Raw genomic sequence first — 12,240 nt, forward strand, 5'->3', positions numbered from 1 at the left:
ATTCCACAACTCCATAGAATAAGAATAATCAAAAGTTGAAGCGTTGGTGGCTCTCTTCATGAACAGGACTACACAGCGCACATTGCTTAGCATCCAGGATACTCACGTGGTACACTCTGTCTTGCGCGAGCAACTTGGAATGAAGAGCAGGCCACAAAATAAGAGAGCGTTTACAGTAGTTAAAACCTCCCCTCACACCGTTGAATACCAATTGACAGGAGAAAAACAGGGCATAAAGCATAGTAAATAGCAGAAATTTTAACTTTGTCACCTGAACAGCAAGCTTGGATAGAAGATATGAGATTTATGGACACTTTCTAAATGAGTAATTGTTTGGTCTCTAACTCTAGGTAATTGTTTCCACATCCAGGAATCTCCTGATCTTTGCAACTGGTTTTTACCAGCGAAAACTGTGTAGAGATGTATTTTTACCAGTAAAAATTATTGTTACACTGTCAGGCTGTCTAATGGAATCTTAAAGTTAAGGGACGCTTTCAAAATGAGCAATTGTTTGGTCTCTAACTCTCATTAATTGTTTCCACATCCAGGAATCTCTTGTTCTTTGTAACTGGTTTTTGCCAGCGAAAACTACGTAGAGATGTATTTTTACCAGTAAAAATTATTGTTACACTGTCAGGCTGTCTAATGGAATCTTAAAGTTAAGGGGCGCTTTCAAAATGAGTAATTGTTTGGTCTCTAACTCTCGGTAATTGTTTCCACATCCAGGAATCTCCTGATCTTTGTAACTGGTTTTTGTCAGCGAAAACTACGTAGAGACGTGTTTTACCAGTAAAAATTCTTGTTACACTGTCAGGCTGTCTAATGGAATCTTAAAGATAATGGGTGCTTTCAAAATAAGTAATTGTTTGGTCTCTAAGTCTAACTCTCAGTAATTGTTTCCACATCCAGGAATCTTTTCCACATCCAGGAATCTCCTGATCTTTGTAACTGGTTTTTGCCAGCGAAAACTATGTAGAGATATATTTTTACCAGTAAAAATTCTTGTTACACTGTCAAGCTGTCTAATGGAATCTTAAAGTTAAGGGGCGCCTTTTTTTTTTATAACTCCTAACCGAAGGAGGTATTTTTCTTCATATTTCGGTCCGTTATCTGATAAACATCCAAAGCTGAGGGGGCTTTCTGATATTTAGCCAATTCAAATCCGCTCCCCGATACAGATTAAGTTCTATTAGACTACACTCATTTGATTAGAATGGAAATTACTACTGGATTACAATATAACACAAAATATAATTCAAACCGATAAACACAGCTTCACGTAGCCCTAATTTGGCTTGAATTTGTGAATCTCTGTAGCATCCTCAGGGATTTCTTGATCCCTTCCCTCGACCTCAAACGTGATCTAATATTGGGACTGAAACTTGCATGCAGTCTTACATTCAGAGTCAATCTAAGTAATAAAAGTGCGAACATATATTAACCATGACTTAACAAGATTATTTGCTAAGGCCAATACAAGATGGAACTGATACAAAATCTTACTGAAAGCTTGTGAGCTGTGATTTTGATGAATATCAGTCTCCAACTTGTTCACTCTTTTCCATAATGCTACTAAGTCATGTTCACAACCCAAACTTCTGCAGTATTTTTACAACAATGAAGAGAAAGCATATTTTTCCTGCCTATCAGATTCATATAAAGAGCAGTTAATCAACCCCCTCACCCCCCAATGCTGTTCACAAGCCTGAGCGAAATAAGCCTCTGCCCTCGTGACACCACTGCAAATCCAAGCATGAGCACTTGCATATTTCAAAACTGGTGGTGTCTTCAGCTCCAAAATCAGATGCATCGAGCCTGTGATCAACAGACAGTCCGACCATAGCAAATCGATGCAATATAGAGATTCTTTGCCCATTTTTCCTGCAAAAGAGATTTATTTTTTGTCAATTGGGTATTATGATTTACGACCAAATTATAATATATGTCTAAATTCAGACAACCATGATGGTGAGTTCTTACATTAAGGGGAAAAAGGGAGAGAGCAGAAACGGCAGAAACAAAATATTGATTCATCTTGATATGAAAAACAAAGATTTTACAATAAGCATCACATCTTTTAAGAGATTTGGAAACATATGCAGTGAAAATTAAAGCAGTAAAAAGTCATCACAAAGAAGGAAGACGAAGGGAGAATTTCATCATGTTTGAGGAAGGTTAGAGGAAGCCGATGCACTTTAGTAACAAAATCCTTTTATGTCGTATTATAAGTCTGGTGTTGTGCTTGATTTGGCTTAGGGTATCTCATAAATATCATTTTCAGATCATCAATCGATAGTCATAGATCCATGGGTCGTGCATGAAGAGATATTTCACAAGCAATACATTTATCAAATTTGAAGTGAATTTGCCAATCAGACACTCTAACGTGGTTGATTTTTTGCAAGTATGTTGAATGGTTGCAAGCAAAATCAATTGTAGTGTTTACATTGGTATAAGATCTTGGTGCTCTCATGTTCAATCCCCCCGGTCCTCCTGTTTACCTCTTTGCAGGGGTGAAAGCTGCACTATCACTAGCGACAGAGTCATTACCAACAGCTCAAAATCTTATAGTTATGGATCAGTAAGGCCTTGGATGACTTGTTCTTCGCCTCAGGCTCATCAACTGAAACTACAGATGCTTACTCATAAGCTGGCCGATCCAGTTAAATCCAATTTGATCTGCCTTAGTACATACCTATACTGGTAGTGCAATTCAAATTGGTTCAAAGTAAGCAGCTGAAGCAACTGCTGGGGGTACCTATCCCACTGTCTTTGCCGCTGGTGGAACTGGATATCGAAAGAACGGGTTCGGGTACTGTACTCAATAGGTGTGCCAAAGGCAAAAGCACCGAAGGAACCCGGAAGTAGGATGTGTGATCCATGAGAGCCCATTCAATTGAGAGAAAGGGTTCCCTTTTGAAGCTGGTCATCAAAGGAAACATATTGTACAGATTTCTATGTATAACTTGATATCTCTATTTCCTGTTTTAAAAAAAAACAGGCATCCCCTAAGGGAAAAAGAGTCGTAACATTTTCACTCAGGGATGCATCTGTCTGTATCAAACTTAAGGGTTAATAAGTGGCAGAATGCAATCCTACAGGGGTCTATGTCCAATTAACCCTATATTATTTGTAGTGAAAGACGTCGGGAGAAGTTGTCAATTGATTAAGCTGCAAAAGTTCTATTTATATTTCTCCACTTTAATCTTATATTCAACTCTATGGAAAACAAAATCGGTGCAAAGACAGATCTGGTATGGTTGCAAATAATAGTTAATACTAAGCAATCACTATGAGCAAATGGTCTTTTTTCTACTGGAAAAACAGAAGCAAGCATGATCATAAATACATAATGCCCAGAGATCTTTAGTCGTTTCCACCAATAGTTGCAAATAAAAGTAGTACGAGGAAATTCGGTAATTAAGATATCTACATGAATGCAAAATCCCAAAAGCAAAAGTTAATGGAAGTTTTCTTAATTACTCTGACAGGTATAACTTTGCAAGGGTTTGCTTCTACCACAGACAAGATAATTGGGTACTAAAGTTTCCAAAGCAACAAAAACTTACTTTGCAGTTGAAAAAAACCATCAAATAAATAAGACATACCTTTACATGGTTACTAGGAAAAGCAGATGTCCGGAGAGTCTCCTGGGTCTCATCTGACAGTTTTCTTTTTGGTATGCTTAGTATAAAAGCAGCTTGGTCCGGAGTTGCTGCAGTAGCAGTTATCCTGTAACCACTTTCCCATCGCCGATGAATTCCTTCACTTGGGTAAAGGAAATCTAATTCTACAACCTGCTCAAATTATAGCGGGTCAGCCATATAGGTGTTTAGATATCTGGCAGAAAATAGTGCATGCAATTAAAAAAACATTTATGTGGCTTAATATTATTTAGATATTCATAAGCAGGTCAAATTTATGAGGAACTTGCAGGATGAGTTTAAAATATTTTGAACCAACCCAGAAAAACAAACAATAAGACAATTTTGATGGTAATAATATAGATGTTTCAGTTACAAATTACAGAAAATCTTGTTCATAGATTGATCCCTAATGATTAATTAGATTTACATCAGAAGCAACTGCGAATCAGAACTAACTTTCACCGTGATATATCTTATTTTGAAAATTGTAGGTGGAGAACACATGGAGAGAGAAATATATTTCTGGATCATGAAATTTTAGTTACCAGCTTCGTAATATTACACAGAAACAGTTTGGCCAATATATACTTTTGTCTTTAATAGTTGGTCCTCATTAATAATATATTACAATGTAAAACAAAGCCATGATAACAAGCAATTTCATACACTGGAACTATATAGCATTTGAAATTTTGAACAAATGGGATGCTTCAGATAACAATTAAAAAATGCTTAAGTATTATTTTTTTTTCCTAAAATCTGGTGGCATTTGTTTCCCAAAAAGAACAATTTATCTGCAGAATATACACAAAAGAACTAAAGGATCAAGGAATCATAAGAACGAATTTATGAGTTGCATAAGACATAAAACATTCACAAACTTAACTGCTTAAATTTTGTCACAAGCTGTCCAATTTAACAAATTGTCATAAAGTTACCTGATCAGAATAGCCAGCATTCCTGGACATAACCACCCCCCAGCGGCTTCCAGCAGTAGTCATAGAAGTGACGTGAAAGCCTTCCTTCCACTTTTTATTGATCCATTTGAAAGGAAATGATTCACTAACTTTATAGGACTGCTGAGTATATGGTGTTCCTGCAAAAACAAAGGGAAAAAATATCATCACGGGAAAATATGACTGCTACAAGTAAATTGTCTGATATGAACTCAAGGGTAAGTCAACAGAAAATTAGAGATAGGAGCTTTTGCCAAATATTTAGAAAATGAACAGTTAGGAAAATTAGGACAAATGTCCAATTCAACACATTTAATTATATGGGGACACACAATATCTCAAATTACCATAGCTCGCCTTCCACCCTATGTTTAACATAAAACTAACGAGCAATATAGCATAGCCAATTGTTTCCCTCAATGAAATAGGTTGTGCTTCATTGAAACATTGAAATGTAAATGTCATTTGTTATATACATGACAGGATTTGAAACTCCTTGATGTCTTTGTCAGAAGAACTGGAAAATTGGAGATCCTATTGCCATTTGACAACTTTCATCGTGAAACAAATGACCAATCAAGCGGAATTAGACATCTTCAGCAACCAACACAATATGTCAAAAAATTCTAATGCAAAACAGAGTTGACAGCATGCTAACCACAGTTGCTTTAAGGATATCAAGAAAGTAGAATTGGTAAATGCAAATGGCACTATTAATTTACAGGATTGGAGATATAGACGCCAATTAGAAAAATTGCAAACTGTAGAATAGGTATATCAAGTGGCACTACGAGTTTAGAGGATATTGGATATGAGAATGAACCCCTGATTAGAAAAATATCACAAACTGTGAATTTCATATGAATTTATATCAAAAATAAATTAGGTGTCTTACATTTTCTATCCAAAAGGGACTTTTGTCTCCGCGAAAGATATGATCAAAATTTGATCTTTGATGTTATATTATCTTTAAACTAGAGCCCTATTCATCTCAAAGCTTCATGAAAAATTTTAACAAAAATTAAAAAAGGATATTTGACATTTCTATCTTCTTTCTCCTAATATTACAAGCACTAACCATACTAAGCAATAAACTCAACCAGTCAGAAGAAAGTTATTTTGAACATGTCAAGGGGTGAAACTTCATAGGACGACACCACAATCCCCTACATTTATTTATGATATTATCCAGTAATATAGCTGGAAACATATTAATGTTTTGTTTCAATTAGTGTGGTTGTCCAACTCCATCAATTGATCCTTCAATGTCTATAGAATACTTCTTCATATTGAAATAAACAGGAAAAATGTGTAGAATGCAAATTTCATTATTTGGTGAACATTTTCTTCTGGAAAAGATATGGAAGAATGTGTCTAAAAGGAATAAATAGCCAACAGTATTCAGAAAAGGGCAAACAATAACTTATTCAAAAAAGATGAGCTCGCTTACTTTCTACATTTTATAGCCAAATCCTTTTACAAAAGTGTTTTTATCAAATAAAACATTTTCAGCTTGTCATCATCTTTCAGTGGTCTAATCTTTTTAATCATCTCAACAACTCATTGTGATTGGCAAGATTTGCACTAAAAAATTCAAAAATTCAAGAGAATAAAATATCAACAACAGCATATATGTAATTTGAATCATCACATATCACTGGAGATCAAATACATAATAGAAAGTAAGGGGTGAAAAGTCAGTATCAACATTCTGTACAGACCTTTGGACATCACAACCAATGAACTTCCATTGGTTGCTCCTGCTATAGCACTAATATAATAGTTCTTCTCCCACTGCTCCATAATCCAGTCCTATGACAATCCAAATGAAAATAATATAAAATAAAAATATTCACCAGCAGCCAAGAAAAACTTAAAAAACTAAAGGAAACATCTAGACATGGTTAGGATGCATACCTTGTGCAGAAAGACAGGTGAGAGTTCATAAACCTGGGCAGAAAAGCCTGTTCCTGCATCCATAATAAGAGCCCAAAGGTTTGCTGAAGAAGCCACACAACTGATGTACAAGCCATCTTCGTTACCCTTCTCTACATGTTGATGAAGCCTTGAGTCCGCCACATTATAATGGTATCTATTAAAATTACAGAAATTGTTTAGTTAAGACAAAGCATAAACGAGAAACTAATACCTCAAGGTGTTGGTGCTTGCAAGAAGATTTTCTCTATTAATCACAAAAGTTAGGTTAACCAAAGGCGTGCCCAAGAATAAATTTGGGTTTAATAAATCAAGATATAACAAAATGTGTCAACCATATATTTGGATTTTCTCTGATGTAGTAAAATATGTCCAAGAATAGATTTGGGTTTTATTAAGTTTAAAAATTTTAGAGAAAAATCTATTTAGCGGTCAAACATCAAAAAAAAGAAAAGAAAAGAAAGAACACCATAGTTTGGCCATGCAAGGAAAGCAAGCAACCATTTACAACAAGACCAGGTAATTTCTGTTACTAACAAATATTCATTTCTATCAGAATGCTCCGGTTCTGCCATTTTCAAGACGTTTAAACAGCAAGCATGCTTAAATATTACTGGTTGTCTTTAAACTTTGCAAAGTCATTTATCTGGTCTGTCTGATTATTTGACCAAGCTATCAACTCAACTAATTAGATATTTAAGATATCTAGGACCGGTAAGAGAATGCTCAAATATTTTAATTTAAAGAATATCGTACATTACACCTGATTTTAATCAATCAAAACATAATACGTAAGTTAAGCAAGTGGTAAAAATTTTAAATATTCTAAGCATTAAAAGCATTACATGATGATATTTAATGTTTATGGTCGATCAGAATATGACTATTAAACTCGAAAGATAACAGGTAAATAACATGAAAAAGGCACCACAACTGAAGTTCACATGATGCAGAGACCACAATTTGTTTGTGATGCATATGGATGGGATTTAAAATATATTAAATTAAGTAATTCACACATCTAACCAAGCTAACCCAATATAGTTAATGCCAATTTTGGTAAATGATTTTAGTGCACGAGGACTATTATACCTTCAAACCACCCAAATTATTTTGGAATATGTTATTCTCCTTTAACCCCATATTCCTTGGATACATAAAAAAAGGGCTTCAAGAAATCCGGTAAAGTTTAGTATGGGTAATGACCAACTTTTTTTTTCTCGCCTTTAGCCAAGAAGATATTTGGTACCTTAAAGGTTATAACTGAACATTAGTAATATGTCAGTATGCCTATTGATGCCACACTAAGGAAGCTCTCCATATAGGCCAAATAAAGAGGCATAATCTCAATGTGTTTCTAAATGATTGCTGAAGGAAGACAGATATCCATTACGCCATAGAGAACAAAAGTTTTTGTATGGCATGAAAACCACAGGCAACGTCCATCAGTTGTTACCTCTGCTTCATTGGACGCCTTGCATTGTAAACTGAAATCCACTGGGTTGCAGGGCTTCCCAATCGAACTTTCTTTCTAGGTTGCTCATCTTCTTCAAGATTCACAAGCAATCTTCCACGCTTCTGTCCAACCTAGATACATACTAGCGAATGTTAATAGCCATAGATAGAGCAAGGTACTGTTGTTATGTTGTTCTTAAATGAAAACTGGCGGATAAAACAGAACCAGGATAAAAATGCCTAAATTATCAAGGAACACTACAGGTTAAACCCCTCAGAAACAAACCTTCAAAGCTCCATCAATTCTTATAGGTCTCAACGGAGTGCATGGTTCAATCAAACTATCAAAGAGAGAAATGAGCTTGGAGTAATTTGGCTCTTCATCAAACTTCATGTTTGTGACAATTTCAAGGAAATTTTTAAATGGAGACGGGCAAAAGCAACACAGTAACTCTGGAGAAGTAGCCATCTTCTTCTTACAAACAAGAAAACTCTTGTTGTCTCCCTGCATTATTAGACAACAAAAATGAAGGTGAGAGTGATCGGATATGCAAACGCAAAAGAAAATAAGTTACAAGTCTCCTAACACGAACAACAATACTACCTGATAACCTTGCCAGGGTAACCTTCCTCTGATGAGGAAAATAAGTGTGTAGGCCAGTGACTCGAGATCATCCCTCCTACTCCCTGTGCGGCCTAAATGGGCATGTACGCTTGCATATCTTATTGTACCCCTGCAAAGAAAGATATCAGAACTTGTGTACAACATACACAGAAGAAATGGCATAAAAAATTCAAACCTGAAAATATCCGGCCTTTGATCATAATCAACATGTTGACCTGATGATGATTCCTTCCATCTAGATGCTGCACCATATAGGCATTGATACAATTAATTCCGAATAAAGTCCAATTTTTTTAGGAACAGAAAGTGAAAGGACTTATCTAAGAGAACATATCATTAAGCAGAAAAAATGGTTGCAGCCTCTGCAGCATGCGAAGATAATATCCGAAAATAGTGACTACAAAGTACATACCCAAACCAAGATCAATAAGGAAAAGTTTTTTCTCATCAGCAGTCCCAGGGAGGCCTAGTAAAAAGTTCTCTGGCTTGACATCTCCATGTACAAACCTGACCAGAAAAAGAAGATGAATCTTTAATAGAAAGTTTATTTGTGGACTGTCTGGAGTTATATTAAATACGTATAAGAGAATCAGGAAAGCAACAGTAAGGATACCCCTTCAAATGAAGCTTCTCAAGGATCGATATAGCTTCCACAGCGATGCAAGCCACCATGTTCGGTGACATCCTGTTTCACATGGTAAAACATTAATTATCACAAGGAACACATTCTCTGACAACAGAAAAGGAAACAAAGACAACTGCTACTTACGCCTGCCCTACAGAGTTCCAAACATCCCAAAGACTAGGTCCAAGCATATCCATTACCTGAAATTTTGAGTTTCGTTTAGTAAAGAATCCAAATTTTCAGGCCTCCTGAAGTTTCCTGAAGATCCTAGAACTCACCAGAATGTAGTAATCTCCTTGACGTCCCTTGAAATGAACCCATGGTATTCCATAGCAACCGTTGAGAGTGCTGGAGGACACAGAATCATTATCTCAGATATAGCATAGCTTAATCTACGGAAAAAAAAGATATAGGATGTCTTCTTACTTATAAACTTGCCACTCATATGGTGGACCGTAGTTGCATCCTTTGCTGCTGCGATGCTCGAATTTCAGTGCCACCTAAAACAATGAAGATAGTATATACATATCAACAGAAGCTTTTTTTTTCTCCTCAAGGCTTGAGAGATGAGTTGTGAGATTTTGATGTTCAACCTCATACGCATCTTGACCTGTGCGTTCTGTCCCACCATTTACCCTTCTTCCAACATATACCTGACCAAAACCACCTTTGCCCAACTTCTTCTCTACTTTATATACAGGGGAGTTACCAACTTGGACCTGAAAAGGAGAGAAAACATTTGATAACATGAATATTATCAGGTAAGAATTGGAATAAGGAATCAATCATTTACAGAATGCTCGAAGTTTAAATAGAAGGCGTCATAGGAAGAAAAACTGGTAAAAAGAGCAATAATAACATTATGAGGTTTACCCTAGCCAAATGCCCATGACCATGTGCCAGGTTACTTAGCTTTTATGCATGCATATCCATCGTTGCATTTATAGTTGTGGCGTGCTACCACATTGCTACGTACAAGAAAATAGTAACATACTTCACTAGGGTAAAATATCCTATTTATATTCACTGGAAACTAACAACTATGTTCCAAAAACATAATTAAGAGGCACCAAATGCATCTACGCTGAAGTAACAGAGACACGGAACATGAACAAAGCAGATGAGCACAAAAATCAAGCCGAATAAGGAAGAAAACAAGCATGTCACAATGCCATACTCTCTCTGGAACAGGAGCTGCATTGGCATCATCTTCACCCAACAACTTATCTGCACTACCACCATCCATGGCCACTTCCTTCCCAGCAGCACCCTCTCCCGCTTGGTTCAACAAGTCCTGTGCACCACCAGCAACAGCTCCCCCAGCAGCAGCAGCGGCTCCAGGCAAAACTTCACAAGGCTGATCAAGGTCTAAATCAATTAGTTTAATAGCCCCTCTTCCTCTTCCCCTACCAGGCCTAGTTTGATTAGCAGCAGGTCCTTTTGCTACTGCTGCAGCCTTTGATCCCCTTCCTCGTCCTCGCCTTCCCGTTCTATTGTTAGCAGCTGGAGGAACACAGTTCTCAGCTTGTTCTAATGGTGGTGGTTGTTGTTGTTGGGTTGGTGTCTCCTCAAGTTTCTTGGATCTCAAACGAGCTTGCCGAGCTCCACTTCGCAACTCTGGCATCCTATCCCCATGCAAGTCACTCTTGATTTAAATTACCTGCAATTCCTTCCAACCTCCTCAATTTGGAAAGACGATAAACAAATCAGCATGCATCAAAATTCAAGAAAAAGAAACAAAATTGCTTGCAACCAAGGACTAGCAACTTGATTTATCAAAACAATCATAAAAAAAATAGATGCAAAATAATGATATCTATAAATGTTATAGTGGACAAGCCGTAGCAAGAATCTAGTCAGTGAACAAATTGGGGATAAAGAAATCAAGGAGACCGGGGATCTTCGGAATATTAACCATCAAAAAAGGTCTGCTTTTTTGACAGGCTTTACAAAGGAATCGAATGTAGCAAAAAAGAACAAGTATCTCTATCATCTGATGAACTGATTACGGGTAAAAATCCCTTTTTGTTCTGTAATAAAGCAATCGGCACTAAAAATTCAACAAAAATCCTAATCCAAACAATATTCTCCAATTAAAACCACAGATAATCAACAAAAAGGTACAATCTTTGCACTAATCCATCATCGGGAAGCAACATCAAACAACCCGATCGCCCTTACTCCGATCAAAACACAGTCTAATCACCAGTCGAAACCGATCGTCGAAAAACTCGCACAAATAGCAAGAAAATGAACAAATCTAAACGATCGAGGACGATCGGAGACTGAAAAAAGAAGGATCGAGCTGCTTACGATCGGGCGATCATCTCCGAGTTCCGATCGCGATCGATTCTTGCGAGGGGGAGGCGGCGACTGCTTGCATTACGAGGGGGGAGCTCGAGATTCGGTGGTAGGGTTAGGGTTTGGTTATCTCGCTCTTTTTTTTTCCCCTTCTATCTTTTGGTGGGATGATTTTTTTTGGGAATCGAGAAGGGGAGAGAAGATGGAGGAGATGGAGGCAAAAATGTGGAGAGAGGTGAGAGAGAGAGAGAGAGAGAGGTGGGTGCGAGTTTGTGTTTTGTTTCTCTCTCTGAATTTCTCTCACCGCTGTCCAAAAATCTCTGCTGTATTTTTTACATAATTTCATTTCATGCACGCATTCATGTGAATTATATAAACTAAGATTAAGTTGTGGCTGTAGAATTCTTATCCTCTGATTTTTATTTTGATTTTTACTTTTTTACTAGTTTTTATTTTCTTTTATTGTTTGATATAAATGGATTTACTAGATTTTTACATTTCCCTTGCTTGACCAATTCCTACAAACATTGTCATATATTCTCATTTTAGGGGCCGTTCGTTTGCTAAAAAAAAGAGAGAAATGGAGGATTTGAAAACTGACAACAGTGTCACGTAGGATTTTGGTTTCGACCCATTTTCAATTCGGGTGTTTGGTTTGTTGGGTGATTTAAACAAATGGGGGGATGAAATGGGGTG

General features: G+C 36.7%; 1 protein-coding gene across 2 annotated transcripts; it reads right to left on the minus strand.

Annotated features, from left to right (window-relative positions):
* LOC109850346 (casein kinase 1-like protein HD16) lies at positions 1,347–11,834 on the minus strand. 2 transcript variants are annotated; one of them, XM_020420358.1, is made up of 17 exons: positions 11,557–11,834; positions 10,421–10,920; positions 9,837–9,962; positions 9,670–9,743; positions 9,522–9,591; positions 9,388–9,443; positions 9,232–9,303; positions 9,031–9,125; positions 8,794–8,860; positions 8,598–8,727; positions 8,280–8,498; positions 7,995–8,125; positions 6,521–6,695; positions 6,325–6,415; positions 4,586–4,743; positions 3,609–3,797; positions 1,347–1,881 (listed from the first exon to the last, which is right to left on the minus strand). In XM_020420358.1, the coding sequence occupies exons 2-17, from the start codon at positions 10,865–10,867 to the stop codon at positions 1,822–1,824; spliced, it is 2,160 nt and encodes a 719-aa protein (XP_020275947.1). In that variant the 5' UTR covers positions 10,868–10,920; positions 11,557–11,834; the 3' UTR covers positions 1,347–1,821. The 2 variants fall into 2 exon arrangements, with proteins under 2 accessions (XP_020275947.1, XP_020275945.1); XM_020420356.1 differs by having other exon boundaries at positions 10,421–10,923; positions 11,557–11,833.

This window comes from Asparagus officinalis, chromosome 7 (assembly GCF_001876935.1).
Source record: "Asparagus officinalis chromosome 7, Aspof.V1, whole genome shotgun sequence".
Taxonomy (NCBI): Eukaryota; Viridiplantae; Streptophyta; class Magnoliopsida; order Asparagales; family Asparagaceae; genus Asparagus; species Asparagus officinalis.

What these genes read in the sequence shown, in the direction of transcription:
- LOC109850346 (XM_020420358.1), bottom strand. Translation starts at nt 10,867, where the DNA reads ATGCCAGAGTTGCGAAGTGGAGCTCGGCAAGCTCGTTTGAGATCCAAG. An exon ending in CAGCTCCTGTTCCAGAGAGA is followed by an intron (nt 9,963 to 10,420) that starts GTATGGCATTGT and finishes TCTCCTTTTCAG; the next exon opens with GTCCAAGTTGGTAACTCCCC. An exon ending in TTCCTAGTAACCATGTAAAG is followed by an intron (nt 1,882 to 3,608) that starts GTATGTCTTATT and finishes TCTCTTTTGCAG; the next exon opens with GAAAAATGGGCAAAGAATCT.